This window comes from Cucumis sativus, chromosome 3, assembly GCF_000004075.3.
Source record: "Cucumis sativus cultivar 9930 chromosome 3, Cucumber_9930_V3, whole genome shotgun sequence".
Classification (NCBI taxonomy): domain Eukaryota; kingdom Viridiplantae; phylum Streptophyta; class Magnoliopsida; order Cucurbitales; family Cucurbitaceae; genus Cucumis; species Cucumis sativus.
Genome location: NC_026657.2, coordinates 10,474,778 through 10,497,183, shown reverse-complemented (window position 1 = coordinate 10,497,183; position 22,406 = coordinate 10,474,778). Strand labels below are relative to the sequence as shown.

The window sequence follows — 22,406 nt, the reverse complement described above, 5'->3', positions numbered from 1 at the left end:
AAGATTTCAACTAAAATTGTTTTTAGAAATTTGGATTGCAAATTACAAACTTATTAAGGTTAAATAAAAGAATATATATATATATATATATATATATATATATATATATATATATATATATATATATATATTTGTACTTTATTTTTAAAAGTTATATTATTTTAAAATTAAAATATTACCATAAAATTTTCCTATGATTACATTAGAAACTTTTTGGATCAATTTAGAATGCATATATACTAATTAATTAAAAAATTTAACTAATATTCTAAGTACTATTTATTTATTTGGTTGTAATTTACCCAAAAATGCAACGTCAGAGACGGCCAATCTCCACATGCTATAGTTTTTTTCTATGGGAAAAAAAGAAAAGAAAAGAAAAGAAGAGTTTAAAAGAGAATGGATACTTGAAATTGGTCACCTTTTGTTTTGTTTTGTTTTTTTTAATTAATTTTGGAAGCAAAGACTATAAATTCATTTTTAACACATTTTAAAATTAGTTTTATTTGTGTGCTTTGCCTCTCTTCTTTAATTTAAATTGAGAGAGGTTTCAAATTTCCATAAGCTATAATTTGAGATTTTGAGATTGAGAGAGAGAGAGAGGAAAAAAGAAAGAAAGATAGAAAGAAAGATCATATGGCTATTGAGGAGTGGAGGGAAATTGAAAATGGAGACGATGATGATGGAAATTTGGAGACGCAATTATTGATGAAAAGAAAGGAAGGATTAGAAGAAGATGAAGTTTGTTCGAGAAGGTCGAATGATATGCTCTATCTTAGTACCTTCGTTGCGGTTTGTGGTTCTTTTCAATTCGGATCTTGTGTAAGTTTAAACTCAACCCTAAATTCGAATTTCATGTTCTTTTGATTTTCTTTGAGTTTTTACATGCTTTCATTTTAGTTTCTCAAATTGTTGGTTTTGCTTCATTTAGAGCTCGATTTGCGTACGAATTGAAACCTTAAATTCTAAATTCTTTTCTCTTTCTTTGTTTCTTTTTACATTTTAGTTTTAAGCTTGATTATGTATCACGAGTATACCTTTATATATATATATAAAGAAAAAAGATTACAAACTTGTTTTGAAACTATATCCAATAACTTCTGTCTATTAGTTATTAGAAGACAACCCTTTTTAACATTTTACGACGTAGCTTAGCTGATGTGTGTATATACCCTCGATTTAAGAACTTATAATATATGTTTTTTTGAATCAGTGCAAAAAGCAAATATTGTTACTTTTTAAAAAAAGAATAAAAGTTTTTTTATTCACGTATAGGAAAGAAAAAGGTAAAAAAACAAAATATTTGACAAAATATTTACGTAAAAAAATTCAAATCAAACGTCTTGATTTCGTTCTACGAGTAAATAGTTTATTAAATTTTTATATTTAATAATTAAAAAAACCTTATAAATATAGGCTTAGCCAAAAATCCATATATAAATCGATTTTAGGTTAAAGGTAAAGAAACCGTGAAAGTGGAAAGCCCACTTGCGGCCCAAATTTTACTTGGGCCCAAATAATTAAATTCCCATGTGTTTAAATTGTAGTATTAAAAGAAATCTTGATAAGTAAGAGACAAAAAGGTTCACAATATCATTTTAGAAAAGAAAAAAAAGAAAAAAAAAGATGGATATGAATATGAATATGATTTCAAAATTAAAGGAATAAATAAAAATTGAAAAATTGAATTGTTGTTTGATGTAATTTTATAAAAAAAAGAGTAATTATGGGTTTCCTTCCAGGTGGGATATTCAGCACCAGCAGAGGCTGCAATAAGGGAGGATCTTAATTTGTCTCTATCTCAGGTTCTTATCCATAAATTAATTAATGAAATTAGATATAATCTAAGATGATTAATGTTTAATGGGTTAATTTGTAATTTTAATTAATAAATGGATGTACACAGTACTCTATGTTTGGATCTATATTAACCATTGGAGCAATGTTTGGAGCTATATCAAGTGGGAGAATTGCTGATTATATTGGTCGTAAAGGGGTGAGTTCATTTTCTACATTATGCTTAAAAGAAAAAAAAGATTACTCAGTTTCATCCGTAGAAAATGAGATAAATTGAGTTCAAGCACGTTTTTCAAATCAAAATCTTTTATTGATTCGGGTTATTCAAATTACTTATTTAAACTTTTGTTATAAAGTTAAGTACAATAGCTACATATGAAAATTTATTTAATTATTTTTCATGTTGGACTACGATATATTATGAAAATTTTATTTTCAAAGTTTAAAAAATTGTTTTTAAGAATGGTTAGAGAATAAATTATAAAAAAAATGGTAAAACTAAATTAAATTAAGATAAGTACATGTATATATAAAAGTAATGGTACGTAGAAGAAAAGACATTTTTAAAAATTAATAACGAGTTTGGATTGGTTTTGGTGAACCCTTGATTCCACTTTTTTCAACCCAAAATATTTGATAACCCAATCTAAAGAGTACGAGTTGGAGTTGGATTGTGTTATGAGATTTGTAGGGTGATTGAGTTTTTTTTTAAACGAAGATTAAATTAAAGTTTAAAAGTAAATTAACTATAGCCAATAATGGGTGTAAATAATGATGATAAAGCAATTGAATTTATTTTCTTTAAATTTCCAAGTTTGATGGTGTTAATAGGCAATGAGAATGTCAGCTTGTTTCTGCATACTTGGATGGGTAGCAATCTACCTTTCAAAGGTATGTTTTCCTCTATTTTTCTCTATTTATAAAGTAGATAACTCAGTTTACTTTTACACTAAACTATACTTGAATTGATTTAAAAGTTTCTATATTTTCATTCGTTTTCTTTATGAAATTTTGATGTATTTGTCAATTGATTCTTCCACTTATTACATTCATTTGTTTGTTTTGCATTAGGAACCTATTTTATTAGATATTGGGAGGCTACTAACTGGATATGGCATTGGAGTCTTCTCATATGTGGTTATACTCTCATTACTAATACCTCAATTTCAGTTTTCAATTATTAGTTTTTTTTTAAACCCTTACTCCATTTGATGTGTGTAGGTTCCAATATTTATCGCTGAATTAGCTCCGAAAAATCTTCGAGGAGGTCTTACGACACTAAATCAGGTGATCAAGAGGACCAAATCTATACTAAAAAAAGTTTATGTAAAATTTCATATGTATATTGCATTGTTTAGTGCAGTTATTGATTGTCATGGGTGCATCTGTTGCTTTCATACTTGGAACTATCGTAACATGGAGAACACTTGCTCTAACAGGTAAAATTTATCTTCTTTTTTATTGACATATTGTTCATGTAATTACGATGCTTAAATCTCACGTCTATTTAGTTTACTCTTTAAAAAATGACACTTTAGTCCTTGAAATTTATAAAATAGTTTTTAAATAGTTTCTAGCCATTTATTGATTTAACGAAATGTTGACGTGACAATTAAAACATTATCAGACGACCATATTTTTTCTAGAGCTAAATTGATGTTTCGAGGTGTGGATTTTGTAGGACTTATACCTTGCTTTACCCTTCTCGTGGGTCTGTTTTTTGTTCCCGAGTCCCCAAGATGGCTTGTACGTTTCCTTTTTTCCCCTTCTTTTTCTTCCTTATTTCTCCTTTTCTTTTCCTATTTCATTTTTTGAGTTTTTTTATTTTCCAAATTTATTTTTTGGGTTATAGGCAAAGGTTGGTGAAGAGAAGGAGTTTCTAAGTGCATTGCAAAGGCTTAGGGGCAAAAATGTCAATATTTCAGCCGAAGCTGTCGAGATTCAAGTACCTTTTCTTTTACTTTTTTGTTTGGAATTCGAAAATTCATAAATTAAACGTATCCTTAAACTCTCAAACTTCCATAAAACTAACTATTTTAGTTCTTAAATTTTACCACACGAGTGTTCACGTGCAATTTATAAATTTTAAATGAAAGTAATCGTAACAAATAAATTATTACTTTCCAATTTAGAGGTTTAAACTCCTAATTTAGAAACTATCTTTCATTCTTCTACCCATCAAACCAAAAGCACAAACTACCAAACACTATATTTTTATTTTATTTAATTATATAAATATAAGGTCTGATTTAAATAATTATTTAATTTATGAAATTTATTGTTTATAAATATAATTCCTTCCATCTATTTAAAAATTTTGACTAAAAATTTAGACACATCTTAAAGTAATGAAAATCCTCATACAAAATTATATAAAAAACAAATCCAAAATTAAAAAGAACCAAATGTTTATTTAACAAAACTATTTAAAATAATTTCAGAAATTGTAAAAAAAAAAAAAAGAAATATCGATAAAATGTTATTCTTCATAAAAAAATCAAGTGTGATAGAGTTCGCGGTTTAGCAAATAGTAAATAGTTTGTCAAATTTTCTATTCTTAAAAAACATCTTTTAATTTCACAAACTCATACTAATTAATATAAATGCGAACCAAACTTTCTTTAGAATGTCTAAAAGCATTTTCTCCCCTAAATTATTACATCTGTCGAAAAATATTTAGAAAATATAGTACAAAAATTTAAATTCCATCAATGACAAAAACCTATTAAACTTCTATCAATACATGAAAAAGTACTATTAAGTACTAGAAGTCTATAAATATCTATCTTTAATAGAAACTGAAATTTTACTATATTTTATAAGTTTTGTAGTTCATGTTATATTTGAAAACGTCTCTATATTATATATATTTTAATTTATAGAGTTATATTGAAACAATGCGAAGCCTCCCCAAAATCAAGTTGGTTGATTTGTTTCAAACCATCTACATTCGTCCTTTGATGGTAAGTAATATCCTAAATTATAAATTTAGTTTAATCTAAAACTTAGAATTTTAATTATTATTCCTATAATTTAATAATATTTTGTAAATAGTCGTTATATAGTTTAATAATTAAAATGTTAGAGACTAAATTCTAATTTCCATAAGGATAAATTTTGAAATTTAACTTAAATTCTATAAATTCTCATATTTTCTTTTCTATATGAAAAATTATCAATTCAATTCAAGTATTATGACTTATAATCATGAGGTAAATATTTAATAAAAAATTGTACTTGCTTCAATTACTTTAACAATTAAGTGCTGAAAAAACAAGCTATTAGATTAATTTTGATTGAATAGTATGAATGTGATATAACCCAAACTTTTAAAAAGGTTAAGATTTTTAAAATTTAATATGGTGTATATTATTTTCGATATGATTGCAATATTATTTTCAAATTTTTATAGATGTTTTGAAACTAACTATCAATAAAATTCTCTTAGAAAATGAGACATAAAATAACGAAAGAGTGATTCAAAATTTCATTCTATTGTATTGTTTCGTGTGTTCGAAATTCTATGTTTGAGTTTAAAGAGTAATATTATAAATTTTTGTATATAGTTTTTAACAAATTATACAAATTAAAGCAACATATAATACAACATTTTAGCCCGTTTTGGTTGACGACTTTTGTGATTAATATGACCTCAGATTGGGGTGGGATTGATGATGTTCCAGCAATTTGGAGGGATCAATGGGATTGGTTTCTTTGCAAGTGAAACCTTCGCCTCAGCGGGTATTTTAACCAAAAATCTTTGCCTTAGGGGAACGTTCCAGCAATTGCTTTATTTACTTCATTGGGTTTAGGGTTTATAATTCATTGAGGTTTTCACGTAATCACTTCTAGTCACTATTTTATAAGCAATACAAAAACTGATGTTTTTTTTTTTTTTTTTATCACCGATTAAATTGTATACTTGGATTTTAAATTGCAGGTCCATCAGCAGGAAAAATTGGAACAATTGCTTATGCTTGTATTCAGGTACTGATTACAATTTGCTACCACAAAGAAAACCCTAATTTTGATTTCGTTTTTTCTTCTTCTTTAAAGTTAACTCATTCTCATTCAGGTTCCAATTACTGTTGTTGGTGTAATCTTAATGGATAAATCTGGAAGAAGGCCACTTATTATGGTTAATTATATCACTACTTTTGTTTACTTTTCAATCATGCATAATCTAGGACAAGAAATGGCTATAAATGATTAAGATTGAACTTCTGTTTTGTTTCGTTTTTGAAGGTGTCTGCAGCTGGAACTTCTCTTGGTTGCTTTCTTGCAGGAGCTTCTTTCTTTCTCAAGGCAACTGATCAAAATTCAAAATCTACCACTACACAATTCAAACTCATGAATAATAATCTTTCATTAATATATTCTTCCAATTTTTACTTTCGTTTCTTAATTTTAGGGCCGCGGTTTGCTGCTCGATTTCGTGCCCATGCTCGTTGTAGCTGGAGTGTTGGTACGTACGACTACGTTCCTTCGAGCTAAATCTTTATTCACATATTAAATATCAATGTCTATCAAAATATTGAGTTTTTTTTTTGAAACTCTATCATAATTGGTCAGATATATATTGCATTTTTCTCCATCGGAATGGGAGCAGTTCCTTGGGTGATAATGTCTGAGGTAATTAATTAATTAAATTCATCAAATCTTGCATTAATTTTTTTAAATTACGAGTAGCTAGTGGAAATTAATGATATGTATATACACACATGTGTATAAATGTTTTGATTTTAATTTGTAGATATTTCCAATAAATGTGAAAGGAGTTGGAGGGAGCATAGTGGTGTTGGTGAATTGGTTGGGTGCTTGGATTGTCTCTTTTACCTTCAATTTCTTCATCACCTGGAGTTCCTACGGTATTTTTCTTTAGGGAAAAAAAGCAGTTTTCCTTTCATGTTTATGATTGATTTCTAACCTAAATTCCTATTTTGCTTTTTTGTTGATAAATTTCAGGGACATTTTTTATTTACTCTCTAATATCTTTGATGACAATTCTATTTGTGATAAAGTTGGTCCCAGAAACCAAAGGAAGAACCTTAGAAGAAATTCAAACCTCCATTAATTCACAATGAATTATTGATTTTCTTTTGTTACACATTTTTTTTTGTCACATTAAAATGTGTCATTTAATTATAAACATTTTTTTACAATAATATTTACATGTGAAGAATTGAACTTATTGAATTGATAAAACTATATTTTATAAAAGATTTAAATTTTACAGTGTCCTATTATAAATTAAATTAATTATGGAAGGATCAAAATCACATTTTATAATGATTATGAAAATTATAAAAGTGATTTTTATCCTTGTCAAGTTCATTTTATTATCACATTTATTTAATTATTTCAATAGTGATTAATCCATTGAATACTTTTAAAATATCTTTTTATTAATCCAAATTATTTACAAAAATTAATCGAGAAATATACTTTTTGCAATAGCTCTTCACACTTGACAACTTAATTGATTAAGATTTTTGTTAGTTTGGAAATACTGATTTGAATATTCCCACATGTAGTTGTCTTTGTTGAAAAAGAGAAAAAAAGTCTTCAACTACAAAATTGATGAAAGTACTTGTTTGAAATGAAATAAAATTTGAAAATGGCCCAAAGAGAGGGTCGTGATGTGATTAAAAGCGAGGGTCCTTGGAGAAAATAGGCAAATAAAAGGGGCTCCAAAGAAAAGAATTAAAAAATTTGTAGTACTAAAAGGAGCTACTACAAGCAAAAGAAGGGAAACTATTGTATTACTACATATTCATTCCATTGGAGAATTAAAAATTGTGAATGAACTGCAACTTGAATCTCTAGATAGAGTTGAACATTGATCCATTAGAGTCTTTTTTCAATCAAATTACCACTGAATCGATTATGAACGGTTTAGTAAATGATCAAAGCGATATCAACCATGAAAAAGTATAAAACCGACCGTCGATTGATCGGTTGATTAGGTCAGTTTAATCCTTTGAAATTTTTACAAAAATATTATTGATTTGGAGTTTTCCTAAACTGACACTAACCAAATTCCTCCTTATATCCAACCGACCACCTTTGGTCTAATCGATTTTGATCGATCAAACTCAATTTTTTGGTTTATCATATTCGTCCTATTCATTAGTAAGTCTAGATTTTTCAGTAAAAAAATTTAAGATAATCAAGAAATCAATTTAACCTAGAATACAGTTATGAAAACTTTCAAAACTTTTTAATCTTGATCATGCTCTTATACACGAGAAGCCCTTGAATCTTGATCATGCTCTTATACATGACAATAGCTTCTAGACGATCATAAATAAATTTAAATTAGCTTATGGAGAATTTTACAACTATTTACTTTTACTATTATTTCGAATGGAAAAAGGAAACTTTCCTACGCCGTGATTGACATTTGTGGAACCCAATTTGGATTTGCCAAAAAGATGATTCCTTTGCCACGTGGGTAACTTTTTATCGGTCTTCTCATTTGTCCCCCTCATGTTTTTTACCTTTTCCATTTCCCCCCTCCCTTTTTCTACTAATCAACTTTTTAGGCTTTTTTTTCTTCTTCCTTTTTACACAAAATAGACAAATTAAAAAAAACCTATGACGATAGTAAATTGAGTTCTCATACTTAAAATTATATCCAGAGTTGTAAAAATTGGACTTATATACGATAGAAATTGAATTCTCGAACTTATACAAATGTTTTTATTTGTATAAAGATATAAATTTGAGGATTTAATTATGATAGTTTTATATATTTGATTGCTCAATTTTCACAATTTGAAGTTTGAGAGTGTAGACATGATTTTACAATTTATCCTAAAATTTGTTTTTAATATTCAAATAGTGTATTAGAACTTTATGGATATTAAATTAATGTATTACAAAAAAAATACAACCAACGTTAGGAAGAAAGGAAGAAAAGAATTACAATTAGAATGATAAATATTTGGAAATTACGATTACAATCACTATTGAACACATAAGAAATCAAAGTAACAAATGTGAACTAAAAATCAACTTGTGTCCGCTAAATTAAAGTAGCATATTTGTAAACTGCTTTGAATAATCACTATTTATCTAATATTTGCTTGTGTAAGCATTCAAATTTAATATATTCTTTTTTATAAACAAACAAATAAATTCACAAAGAAGGGAAGGCATCAAATTTGTATTGTAGTTACAAAAATGCAATTTTGATAGTTTGAAACCATTTATGACAAAAAAGGGAAAAATAGTGATTTTTTCTTTCTTTCTTTCTTTTTTGGGGAAAAAAACTCTAACAATAAACATATACATTAAAGATAACTAAAATTACTTTAAAAAGTAAAAAAGATAATTTAAAATTTTGATCCAAAATTCAAAAGAAAGATAATGTGTGTTTTTTTTTAAAATTTTATTTGTATAAATATTAATAAATAAAAATGCTTTGAAAAAGATTAAATTAACTTAAAAACATTGAGAAAGAAATGATTATCCAATAATACTAAAGTGATTAACATAACAAATTCTAAAATTTTGAGGTAGGAACTTTAAAAAAAATTATAAATTACAGAACCAAACATTTAAATAAAGTGCATCTAAAAAGAAAAACTGTTCTCTTATTTTAGGATATAGAATAAGGTATGAGGTAATATAATTGTACAAATTAATTTAGTTACATATATTTCTTTAAAAAGTATTATATAAAGTTAAAATTTAGATTCTTTATAATATCAAGAGAACTTAACTAAAATATATAATGTATTTAAGACTATATGAATAGAATAAATTAATATTTGGTGGAGTATTTGAATTTGTTAAATAACATAAGAGAAAATAAAGTTGGATTCTAATTACTAACTTATGAGATTAAGAAAATAAAAGTTTTGATATTGGTAGTGGCTAAATCGAACCATTCTCCATATTCTCTTTCCTCCTCTTTCTCGTAACCTTTTCTAGAAGTCGGAATTTATACTTATTTTTATTATTTATTTAGGAGTGTCAGATCTAGACATTTTACTGATCGAGCTTTATAGTTCAATAAAAATAATCCAAAAAATGACGATTGAAATACAGGTTTAATTTTACCACGAGTTAACTATTTTAATATTATATATAACAAAAAGTTGAAATTATTTACGAAATATAACAAAGTCTATCAAATTCTCTACTAGCACGTTAGATTTTTTTGGCTATATTTTGTAAATAGTTTTAATTTTTTACTATCTATAAAAAAAAATTTTATATAAAAGTTATAGAGGTATAGGACTCGAGTTCCTAGACTTATACTAAATTTACTAGTATTTCATAGTTATTTAGATTTTTTTGAATTTAATAACATGTGTTTTATAAAATTTTAGAAGCATTAATAATTAGAAGGATTAGTGTAAAATTAAAATTAAACATTTAAAAGTAGTAATCTAATATCAATTTTATTGAAAATAGAAAAAGTTGAGAAACTAATTACAATCTATAAAACAAAACCACACTAAAATACAAAATTTATTACAAATATTTTGTTTTGATATTTGGAAATAGGCTTTTATTTATTTTATCTATTCTATTGCGACTTTCTCTCCCATCCTTTCCGAAATTCGGTTTCTCTCTCTTTCATCACACCAATTTTTTACGGTTGCAGTCCCCGGGAAACCGCCATTCACTCAACTCCGCTTTTCTCCCTCGCTTTCACTGATTCATTCCTTCCTTACTTTTGATTGTTGTTTTTCTGCTACTCAACCAAAGCTTTCTTTTCGTTTTTGGGTTTCTTCTAATTTCCCCTTCTTTTGTAGCTTCAAACTTCATTCATTTCAGGGAGTGACAATTCGTATGTTCTTCTCTAGATTTTCTGATGAAAGCAGAGGAAATGTTACTGCACAAGAATTTCTGGGTTATTTTAGTGTTTATTGGAGTGGCTTTTGGAGCCAATTTGATGGTTGTTAAGGGATTGCCACGACGAATTCTCTTGGATACTGATGTTGATACTGATGATTTATCTGCTCTTTTGTACCTCTTGAAGCTTAATCGTTCAGAATTTGAGTTGGAGGTAATGATTTGGCTTTATTTGTTAATTTTTTGTTTCAAGTTGTTGCGAGTTGAACTGATTGGGTGTTTTATTATATCCATCGTTTTGCTCTGGTTTCAAATCTCTATACATTTTAAAATGTAATCAAATGCTGCTGATTTAAATTTATTAAGCAGTGCTAGAAGACTAGATTTTGAATGCTTTTCTATTTTCCTGCAAAAACCCACTAAAAAATGGCAGTAGGATTGACCCTTTTTCTTTTTGAAGCTGTTAATTGAAGTTATTGTCACTGGAGTCAAATGGGCCTTCTCACACTCGAAAAAGAAACTCAAGATTTGGGATACTCAGCTGCATTAGCTAAATTTTAATCTTCCGACCTGTGTGGAATAATTCAATGATCTACCTCTCACACACTGGCCCTTGGGATCGAACTCACAGTTCATTCAATCTCGTGTACTGTTGCAGATAGTTTTTTGACGTCCTGCTTTGAATTAAACGGACAGTCTCACTATAGAGGTTAGCTTGAGAAGTGAGGGTTTTCTTTGTACGTTTGAACAAATGCTTAACCCCTTAACAGTAGTTTAGAACTCATTTGGTTTTTCTGGACAGAGTAAATAACCTCAACCAGTTATTTGATTGTTTTACTGTCACCAATTATTTTCTTCAACACATAATTGTTGAAGAAAATTCATGAAAGCACGGTTGTTAGATGTTGAAGTAGTTGAACGTCCAAAAACTATATGTATGTTCTTTTCACTATGTCCCTTGCTAGTATACCTCCCCTTCTAGTTTAATGGAGCCTGTCACAAAAGGCTTGATTAAGAAATGGGAAGTGCAATGCGTATGGTTTGTAGGCCGGTTCCTATTCTTGTCTTCAGGATTGCTATTATATTTCTACAGGCAGTCACTATTAGTACAAATGCTTGGACAAGTGCTGGACATGCAGTGAACCAAATTTATGACATTCTTTACATGATGGACCGCGATGATGTTGCTGTTGGAGTTGGAGGAGAAGGTGGGATACTCGAGGATGGAACAATTCAACCCAACGTTGGTGGATATCTCTCCATAATTGAGCAGGTTAGAATACATTTCTTTCATTGGAACAAGGTATTGCGTTTGTTTCCCAACACATATGACTGCTAGGCTCCTTGTATGAACTATGCTATCATGTTCTTATGACAGTTAAATATAGTTTTTTTTTATGAACAATGAATCTGGAGATACAGCAAGTTTTATAACATACACAAAATAAATAGTCCATATGCGTTGCCAATGAAAAAGTGAATGTTTATAATATCAGGGATTGACGACTACAGGTGGATGTAGATATAGACAAGCCATTCCAGTTGGTGTTGGAGGGCGACTAGATGCTGATACCAACTATGGGCTTCGCAAAGCATTCCTCCCGCAGGTACGTTATAGAACCCTATTATTTCTTTTCCAGAGTGATACTGTTCACGAGTTCTCATCTCTACCAAAACCAAGCTACAAAAGAAGCCAAAAGATATCCCCATCGTCATTCACTAGGATACATATTTCTATTCTCCTACTGTCCACACTTTACACCAAATAACCCACATGCACATCACATAACAGACTCGCGCAGCAACATAGTTTTGCTCCTCTAACCCTTACATCCTCTTCCCACAGGTAAAGTGGTAAACATTTGTATCTGGGAACCTACAGTTTGAATATAATCAATCTTTAGTTCCAACCTTTTACAGATCCTATTTGTTGTTCTTGATATGGCACTGACGACAAATGCTTTCACAATTTAATTTTTCCTAGCAAGTATGCTTTGTTAAATCAGCTGAATTCAAATCTGTTTCTTGTATCTTTATCTTGACTTTTGTAATTATCTTTAGATTCTATTGTTTAAGCTACGCCAATACTGTTATAGTTGGGCTCGTACATTTTGCTATGAACTTTATATATTATTGTTCAAGATATGCAAATGTTGTTGCAGTTGAGCTCATACTTTTTGCTATGAACTTAGGGAAGCAGGAGGTATAATCCTTTGCAACAATCAACTGCTCAGCAGGTGATGATAGATAAAATATCTGAAGGCCCCATTAATATATTCTTAATAGGATCACACACAAATTTTGCCATTTTCCTCATGAGTAATCCACACCTGAAGAAGAATGTTGAGCATATTTATATAATGGGTGGTGGTATAAGATCAGAGAACCCAACTGGCTGCTGTACACAAAATGCCAGCCAATCTTGCACTCCTCGACAATGTGGTGATCCTGGTAACTTATTCACAGATTACACTAGCAATCCTTATGCAGAGTTCAATATATTCGGAGATCCTTTTGCAGCATATCAGGTAATGCAGTCTGATGGGCTGTGCAATTTAACTTACAGCTGAAGGTAATTATCATAGGATTGATATGTTGGCTGCAGGTGATTCATTCTGGAATTCCAGTCACCATTATCCCACTGGATGCAACAGACACCATTCCAGTGACTAAGAATTTCTTTGAAGTATTTGAGCAGAATCACGATACAGTTGAGGCACAATATATATTCCAATCCTTGAAAATAGCTCGTGATTATCGGCTTGGCGAGCTATTTTATACGGTAATTTCTGAAATGCACTTCTCTCTCCAATGTTCGGAATGGAATTTTAGATTATTATTTTTATATATTTAAACATATCAAGAAAAGATTAAAATACTGTTAGTTACTATCGCTCGATTTTGATGTGAAGGAAGATAAATAAAAGATCACAAAAGAACTGAAGTTTTTGCAGAACTATTTCATGTGGGATTCTTTCGCATCTGGTGTGGCAACATCTATCATGCTTAACTCGCATATCGATGATGGCCAAAATGATTTTGCTCTCATGGAGTACATGAATATAACTGTAGTTACTTCAAATAAACCTTATGGTATATCTGATGGGTCAAATCCATTCTTTTATGGACGTCAAATTCCAAAATTTGGTCTTCAAAAAGGTGGGGTGCACAGTGGCCATGCTCAAACAGGACTTCGAGATCCCTTTTGCATTGTGAATAATGGAAAAGGGAAATGTCAGGTATTCTTCTTCCCTAATACTTTTTATGTGCCTTTTATTTTGCTTCTCTCATCCTCTTCAACCTTCTATAATGTAAATGTGCACATTTACAAAATGCTATCCATTAGGATGGTTATACCGCAGAAGTAATGGGTCCAGAGGGAGTGCGCACTTTGGTTGCTACAAGAGCAAAGCCCAACCGGAACATCACCAGTCCTCTTGACAGAGAATTTTACCTAGGCTTTTTAGATGTGAGTCTCTCATCTGCTTTACAGTTCGACATCATAGTCACACTCTTTCTGAAAGTTCAACTACCTGAGATTGATTGTTAAATTCAATGAAAGCTTAGATAACAATATGTTTCTCCTACTGATTACAGGTTATTAACAGTCCTATAAACACAGGAAGATTCAATTTTACCACACAATTCCCAGATTACGAGCAAGTTATGTACATACCAGATTTCAGAAATATAAGACTGGGGAAACCTGTTGTGATTGATATGGATATGAGTGCTGGAGATTTTCTAGCTTTGTTCTATCTTTTGAAAGTACCTGTGGAAGTTATTGACATTAAGGTAGAGGTTTTCTTCTGCTTTCCTCCTTTCACCTTTTAGATTCTACTGCATTGTATGACAGCCATTTTAAGGTTCCAGCTTAGTGCCATCATAAAATTCTGGGGGCACGGATGCCGTTCAGTACTCAGGATGAATCATACTTTGTAACTTATCCTGGCGGCACTTGTTAAGTGTGAGATATTAGAAGTGTTAGCAACCAAGACTGTTGATCTGAAAACTTTTGTGTTGCGAGTGAGGAGTAGCCATACCTACTTATGAGGTTCTACCTATTTACTCAACAACCTTCATTGTTTTGATTGTATGTTAAAGAGAACTTTAGCCCAAGTGAACGTACCATTGCTTTACTTTCTCAAAAGTGGCCCATGACTGACCTTCCCTCTTTACTTTCTCCAGACAATTTATATTGCCACTACTTTATTGCAGGCAATAATAGCCAGTCCAACAGGATGGGCAAATGCTGCAACAATAGACGTTATCTATGACCTACTACATATGATGGGTCGAGATGACATACCAGTAGGTCTTGGAGACGTTTTTGCAGTAAACCAATCAGATTCAGTTTTGCCTATTGTTGGGGACTGTAAATATGCTAAAGCCATTCCAAATGGATGTGGTGGATATTTGGACTCCGACACTCTCTATGGTCTTGCTCGAAATTTGCCCAGAAGCCCAAGAAGGTATTCAAAATTACCTGTTTAGTTTCTCAGAGATTCCATATTGAATCTATATCCTTACATTTCAAAGAATTATCCACTCCACATATTGCCAAAGGAAACCAACTGATTATAACTAGACTGAAGTGTGAACCAACACAGCACATTGGGTTACATAATTTTATTCATCCCTGGCCGTTAAATTGAGTGGCACCTATCTTGATTGCTTTATCAGGTACACAGCAGAAGGCCCAGTAAAACATGAAGCTCCTCAGAACTCTCAGCAACCTGAACTGAGACAACCTCTAGCCATGGAAATTTGGGAATCCATATTGACAACATTGGAACCAGGATCCAAGATTTCAGTGCTTACCAATGGACCATTGACTAATTTAGCAAAGCTTATTACATCAAACAAAAACGCAAGCTCCCTTATTCAGGTTTGTGGATTTGGACACTGTTGCCATTATCTTATCTAAAACTTGTGGTGCAGGTACCCAAAAAGCTAGAGAACAAAATGGCAAGATAGTCTCTATGAGAATTGTTGTTTTCCATGAGAGGTTAAAAATATTTTATTACATAAATCTTGCACATTTCGCCTAGATCTCTTTTTGGTCTGGAAGGTTTACTTCTTGTAGTGGCTTCTTAGTTTGTACAAATGGGAGAAATGTTGTTTATATAATGACCCACATATAAAATAAACACCATGAAATAGAGAACAAAGAACTTTGAATCTCTAATTTAACTACATTATTACAAAATGAAGAGCTTTTTAAGATTTTGATTTTGAATTGCATGGAACATTTGTGAATATTTCCAAATTAGCAGAAACCAGACTTGAATATGTTGCATATAGATTTCAAACTTTTAATAATATAGCAAGTTCTGCTCACTGCAGGAAGTTTATATAGTTGGGGGACACATCAAGGATGATGATACGGACAAAGGGAATGTTTTCACCGTTCCTTCAAATATATATGCAGAATTCAATATTTTTCTTGACCCCTTGGGTGCAAGGACTGTGTTTGAGTCGACAGTTAATGTCACACTAGTTCCCCTTGGCATCCAGCGACGTGTGAGCTCATTTGAAAACATATTAGAAACTCTCCACAAGAAAAAGAAGACACCTGAGCTTCTCTTTGCCAATCGTTTGCTGTCAAGACTCTTTCGTTTGAAGCAATCAGACATCTGTTATGAGCATGTGGTAAGACAAGGCAATTGACCGACTTCATTTCTCACTTTTTTTTTATTAATTTTTGTTTGGTTAATATCTCTCGTGGCTTTAATGAAGTATAGAACTGTACAATATATTATACCGATTCATTTTCTTGTATCTATGATTCTACTGACTCAGAACCTTTGGAATTCTTATGAAGGTCAACTATTATTTGCTTTAGTAACAGCGTATTGTTTGTCTGTAGGATACTTTCCTGGGTGAAATTCTTGGCGCTGTAGTTTTGGCTGAAGAAGATCTTGTCAAACCAGTTTTTCAATTCAAGCATGTAAAGATCTTGGCAGATGGTGTTGAATCTCAAGATGGCCAAACAGTCATATATGAGAAGGGTGGGAAATTGATCCAAGTACTACAGAATTTGAACCAAACAGCCTACTTTGATCTATTTGCAAACCGGCTAAGCGACACAAAACAATCTGCAGTGATCAAAAGCTTTAACGACCAAAAAAGAATTTGGTATAAATTGAAAAACCTCACCTGTAATTATTGTCATGGTTCGTGTGTTAATTGATATTCATAAGGGATGAAAACTTTAGGGGCATTTGTACAAGAAAAATGACCATTTCGATTGGTATAATCCCTATATCATTTAATCTCATCCTAAGCGTCTTGCTTTCTCTGCTTACTTTGTTCATTGGTTGCATTTGATTGTCCCAAATAGAGTGAAAATCCAAGAAAATTCAAATTAAACCCACAATGTGATCAGGATGCTTTGATTAGCAGAATACGAAGGGAACAAAGATATATAAGAGACTAGGAGAGTATTTGCCTCTTTGAAAGCACCCAGAAAATCTTCGAGGACTCTATGCAATAAAAACAGTTCAGCTTAAACAGACACGAGAATTGAAAGTTGAAATCAGCTGTAGAAAACAATGGCGTTCTGAGTGAAAAAGGCAAAGGGTTTGAATTTGTACATGCACAAGTAACAGTCAATTTAAGAACCTAGGGAACAAGAGGAAGAAGACTCCACAGGAACGAATGGAAAATCTTGGTTTCCATGGATTCTATCAGTTTAGAAACTCAAGTCCGCGGGAATGGATCCACCAGCATTCAAAATCCGTTTTTCCAGCTGCAGTAAGCAATATTTCAAGTCAATTTATTCCTTTTTGTCAGACACCGAGCAGAGTGATGAGTAAATATGAGATATAAAAAGAAAAGCCCTTAAGTAGCAGATAGCTCTACTCACTGCATATAGATAACTGAGCTTCTCCTTCACACCATAGAATTCTTGCTCTACTTGTTGCAGGCAACTTGAACACCTAAAAACAACAGTTTACTTACTAAACACTTGACTCATGTCACTCACTACTTAGTTCTTTCTCAGAACTGACTGCTGATTGATAAAGAGAACTTTTGAAATATCAATTAAATAGTGAAGAAAAACTCACCAGTCAGGACTCTGTTGCTCGCAGGCGGTCCGGAAGTCAACACAGACATTTTTCACTCTGAGTGCACCTATGCTGCATTGCCCATAGAGGAATCAAAACAACAAACAAAACAACACAAGGTCAGCATTTTCTCTATGACTTTAAGATTTGATATCCTGCCCATTGATTTACATTGTTAAAAAAACCTCTCCCCTCCCTCCCCCTCCTTCCCTTGATTGCTCCAATTTCAAATGATTAGTTCACATCATCAGTTGACACCTCATCCTCGAAAGTTTCTTGGAGTTAAACCTCATGTAGAGGTGGAAAATTTTGAACCTTTGACCTATCAATCCAGTATATCCATTAACCCTACACTTAGGTAAGCGGCCCAAACTTTTCAGAAGACAGAGTGACAAGTCCGGACTCTGTAAAAGAGGGAAGAGCAAACTCAAACAACTTTCTTTTAGGCTTAGAATCCAAAGCTCTTAAAGGCCTCTCTCTCCTTGCCTATCCATTCATAGCTAGAGATGAAAATTTGTACCTGGAACTGCTGCCTTTCAGCTGGTGCACGTGATCATCAATCTTTTTGAAGTCCACAGGTGGCTGTGATCTGACAAAGACGAGCAAAAACAAAAAGAAACATAAAAAAAGTTCTCCAAGAAAAACATGTCATCTGAAAGAATCTGCAGGAACGAATGATTGACGAAGTCGGTATTGATGAGATGAATCCTTACATAGCGATTCTCAGTTTATTGAGAAGTTCCTCGGTATCTTCAAAGAAAAGAGTCACCACTTCAGAAACAAAAGTTGGATTACTCTCATCTTGCAGTTGCAAAAGCTGCAAATACTGACCATCCAGAGTACCCTTCTCTCACAAAAAAAAAAAAAAAAAAAAAAAAACAAATAGATCCACAGAAACCAAAACCCACGAAAAAAACAAGAACAATAGATGAGATTTCACAAAAACACCAATCATCAGAGATAGAAACATAGGAACAAAAGAAAGCAAAACCCAGTTCAGATTTAAAGTTTTACCTCATGGATTAAGCCTTCTATATACTGAATCCACTGTCTTCGCATCAATCCCACCTCCATTACTACGAGCTAGAAGAAGAAGAAGAAGAAGGGTGTGATTCAGAAAAAGTTGGGGTTGAAGTAGAGACGACAGAGATCTTAGAAATGAAGTTTAGACAAGGATTTTAGTGAAGAATGGAGAAATATGAAGTGGGTTTTGTTTTTGTATTGGCGGAGGTAGAAGAAGAAGCAGAGTTGAAAGCAGGTTCTTGAAGAGAGTGGGGATTTGGATTGGATTGAATTTTGAGGATCTTTCTCTTCTTCTTACAAAGACAATCAAAGCCTCCCTCTACCTTCTGCTGCCTTGTCGTTTTTCCTTTTCTTTTCGTTGATTTTGCATTTTCCAAACTATACTTTGTTTTATATTGTTCAACAATTTTTATTGGTCGTTTTTCTTTCTCCTTTTTTCTTTCGAGAATTTTCATTGGTTACCTTTTAATTAGTGTTATCAATGTGTTTTTCTTTTCCCTTTTCGTATATTGATATTTGAAAAGCCTTATATCCGTCTTTCTTATCTTACCTACAAAAAGCTTTTGTCCAAAACTAATCATAACAATACAAATAAATGGGAAAAAAAATATAACTTTTTTGTTTCTAAGTTTTGAAGAATGTATATATTTACTCTTTAAGTTTTAAAAAAGAGCGTTTCGAGAAATAACCTCTCTTATTGTATTTTTTAAATTTAAAAATATCAAATTTAAAAGTGGAATCTTTTGATTGTTGTCTGATATATTTAATTACTTATCATATCTATCATATTTACAATATCCAAAAAATAAGTTTTATAGACTGTTTTTTTTTAATTTATCATTTGATGCAACTTTTTCTTTTAGAAATGTACCTTTATAGCAATCAACCTATTTGATTCATGAGTTTTCAAACTTTACTTTTTTTAATTCTTGCCTTTTTAAAATAAGGTATTTGAAGTGTTTTTTTATTTTTTAGAAGTAATTATATAATATTTAAAATTAGAAATAAGTAGTTTGAGATGATATGATTTTTAAAAATTATTTTTATAATTTAAAATGTCGTATAATTATTTGAAATAAAAGTAAAAAATTGTTTGAGGGATTTTCTAAACATATTTAAAAAAATCCGGACACTTAAAAAAGTAGATTTTGAAAATTTAGAGACTTAAAAGACCTAAACCCTAAAGTTTGAGACTAAAAAAATATTTGTTTAGAACACATATTTCTTCAAAACTTGAAGATTAAAAGAGCCATTTTTCCAAAATAAAATTTTGAAATTTTTGGATTACATTAAACCTAAAATTCAAATTTATATCTTTATGGAAAGTTATAAAATCTGAGTGAAGTTTGTTAATTCAATCCATTTTTTCATTTTTTTAAATTGTAAAACTTGGGTCTAACTCATGATCTACATTCAGTGAACACAAAGTTCAAACAATGGTGTACATGATTTATCAATCATTGATATAACTGACATATGATATACATATCTAATTTGATATGCTATGGACTATATACTATATACATGATTGGATGATATATCTTTGACATACCTAATAAGAAGTGTTGATATACCAAAACGCAACTATCTTCAAGTTTTAATATTTCAATGACATGCAGTTTCTTTTCTGTTAAATTGTGTAGTGTTATTTATAGATTTTAGATGAAATGCCCATCTTTTTCCCAACTTAAATTTATATAATTTAGGGTACTTTTATATACTATTGAAATGAAAATATTTATGGGTTTTTGAAAATAAAGATTTGGAGAGAAAAGAAGAAAAGGTTTGGTTTGCTTTGGTTTGCTTTGTGTCTATTTTGTATTTTTGTTGAACCAAATGAGACAGCAACGATTTCAGACCGTCTGATCTGTGGGATACACCATTTCTTCTGTTTTTTCTTCCCAAATCCCTATGGATTTGAAGATTTGATTTGTTAATTATTAGAAATTTGATGATTGAAAAATGAGGGTGAGACAACAAATCATACAGCTGTGTTTTTGATCTAATATTCATTAGGTGGGAACAGTTGGAAATAACATGCTTTGCCTTTGCCTTTGCCTTTGCCTTTGCCTTTGCCTTTGCTTTCCTTTCCTTTGTCAAACACAGAATCAGAATCCTTTTCTCATCTTTTTGTTTCTTTAGTTTAATGTTTTGTTTTCTATTTTATTTTATTTTATTGGTTCATGATTTTCCTAATTTTTTAATGTTGCGTTTCCTTCAAATCTTTCTCATTTCTTTTATCTTTTTGTTTGGTCCAAAATTCTCTCATTTCAAAGTTCATGCACTCTCTCTCTCTAAACAAAAAAAAAAACAATAATGTTATTTTATAATATAACTAAAATATTTATAAAATACACTAATGTATCGGTGTATATTGGTAATATTTATTGATACATTGATGGAATATATCAATGTTTATTATCGATATAATTTAAAATTTTGTTATATTTTGTTAATGCATTGGTCGACTGATTTTTTTAAAAGAAAGTTTGAGAACAATATGTTAATTATGACAAATATTAGGGTTATTGTGTCAACAAAATATTCTTGATTTGGTCTAGGGTCGGTTCTTGAGCATATCTTCATTCTTTATTCTTTTGTAAACAATGCTTATTCTCTCAAAAAATATATTTCCGTAGCTAGCCATATTTATATTATGTGCTCACTCATTTTAGGGTCTCTTATTAAAAAAATGTATGCTTGACCATTTTGAGCTTAGAGATTGTTTAAGCCTCAACCTTTGTGTATTGATAGTGAAAATCTTTGTTTGTTGCTAAGACTAATGGTTCTCGATAGCTATTGTAGAACTTGGGAGAAGTTTGATATTGATATTGTATTTAAGGGGAGCCTAATTGAATATAATGAATGTGAGGGGATCTGGCTCTTAGGGGGAGTCTAAGCATATTGTATCGAGAGTATAGCTTGAAGAAGCAAATTGTGAAGGTGAGAAAAGCCTAAGTTGAAACGCTGAAGAGAAAGTTATGCGAAAGCCACTAAAGAGGAAAATTTTCAGATAAGTACTTTCGTTATAATTGCTAAATTGTTTATCTAGTAAAGTTTAGTTACATTGGATATATTGTCCCTTGATTATTGTGTCACTATTTTTCTGCATGTTTTCGTAACTGTCATCTTATTGGACATATTGTTGTGACATCATGTTTGACATTGCGTCCGCTATCAAATCCATTTTTTCATATTTTGTAAATATTTTCAACAATTTTGTTGTTTATAATAATTTTTTCAGTAATAAATTGAAGTTTTTGTTTGATAAAGAATTGGTTTGGTTTAAAGAAAATATAAACAATTAAAATTATAGTTTAAGTTGATTAAACTCGTAAATTATTATAATCAATCAATTCAGACATTTTAGTTTCTATTTTAGCTTCTGTTTTTTTAAATTCAGGTACATCTCGAAGTAACCTTAACCCAAAATTATATTACATCATGCTTATGTTCTTTACCTCGAGATCATTTCGTGCTTATGTTCTTAATTAGCTTAGGGTCATCTTGGGGCAACTTTAGCCCAAGAAGTGTTTAATAAACTTTAAATTTTTAATAAAATATACACTATCTTTGCTAAAGAAGTGTTTAATAAACTTCAAATTTTTAATAAAAATACACTATCTTTGTGACGCACTCAATCAAGAGACTGAGAAATTTCCTTCGAGGAGTTCTTAAAATTTGGGAAGAATCTCGAGGTCAATCTTC

General features: G+C 30.6%; 3 protein-coding genes across 11 annotated transcripts; 2 read left to right on the top strand and 1 right to left on the bottom strand.

The window, feature by feature from the left end:
* The first annotated feature begins 482 nt into the window (after positions 1-482).
* LOC101216286 (sugar transporter ERD6-like 16) lies at positions 483-7,038 on the top strand. Of its 4 annotated transcripts, none has more exons than XM_031881728.1 (18): positions 483-822; positions 1,743-1,805; positions 1,907-1,996; positions 2,629-2,688; positions 2,869-2,934; positions 3,019-3,084; positions 3,161-3,236; positions 3,479-3,543; positions 3,650-3,742; positions 4,680-4,760; positions 5,454-5,538; positions 5,738-5,778; positions 5,867-5,935; positions 6,043-6,102; positions 6,209-6,262; positions 6,370-6,429; positions 6,551-6,665; positions 6,763-7,038. In XM_031881728.1, exons 1-18 carry the CDS (start codon positions 637-639, stop codon positions 6,879-6,881), a joined length of 1,449 nt encoding a protein of 482 aa, XP_031737588.1. In that variant the 5' UTR covers positions 483-636; the 3' UTR covers positions 6,882-7,038. The 4 variants fall into 4 exon arrangements, with proteins under 4 accessions (XP_031737588.1, XP_031737589.1, XP_004134178.1 ...); XM_004134130.3 differs by having other exon boundaries at positions 484-822; positions 5,738-5,784; positions 5,873-5,935; XM_031881729.1 differs by lacking the exon at positions 5,867-5,935 and having other exon boundaries at positions 5,738-5,784.
* A 3,239-nt stretch (positions 7,039-10,277) lies between these two features.
* Positions 10,278-16,912, top strand: LOC101216049 (uncharacterized protein C1683.06c). Of its 6 annotated transcripts, XM_031882287.1 has the most exons (13): positions 10,687-10,819; positions 11,066-11,314; positions 11,699-11,878; positions 12,102-12,212; positions 12,798-13,133; positions 13,211-13,387; positions 13,560-13,844; positions 13,952-14,074; positions 14,203-14,400; positions 14,824-15,077; positions 15,289-15,493; positions 15,952-16,257; positions 16,475-16,912. In XM_031882287.1, exons 3-13 carry the CDS (start codon positions 11,771-11,773, stop codon positions 16,796-16,798), a joined length of 2,427 nt encoding a protein of 808 aa, XP_031738147.1. In that variant the 5' UTR covers positions 10,687-10,819; positions 11,066-11,314; positions 11,699-11,770; the 3' UTR covers positions 16,799-16,912. The 6 variants fall into 6 exon arrangements, with proteins under 6 accessions (XP_004134177.1, XP_031738150.1, XP_031738151.1 ...); XM_004134129.3 differs by lacking the exon at positions 11,066-11,314 and having other exon boundaries at positions 10,278-10,819; XM_031882288.1 differs by lacking the exons at positions 10,687-10,819; positions 11,066-11,314 and having other exon boundaries at positions 11,742-11,878; positions 12,118-12,212.
* A 60-nt stretch (positions 16,913-16,972) lies between these two features.
* On the bottom strand, positions 16,973-19,104 carry LOC101215807 (histidine-containing phosphotransfer protein 1). Its single transcript, XM_004134128.3, has 6 exons — positions 18,690-19,104; positions 18,389-18,519; positions 18,196-18,264; positions 17,676-17,747; positions 17,474-17,546; positions 16,973-17,356 (listed from the first exon to the last, which is right to left on the bottom strand). Exons 1-6 carry the CDS (start codon positions 18,747-18,749, stop codon positions 17,300-17,302), a joined length of 462 nt encoding a protein of 153 aa, XP_004134176.2. The 5' UTR covers positions 18,750-19,104; the 3' UTR covers positions 16,973-17,299.
* Between the last annotated feature and the right edge of the window lie 3,302 nt (positions 19,105-22,406).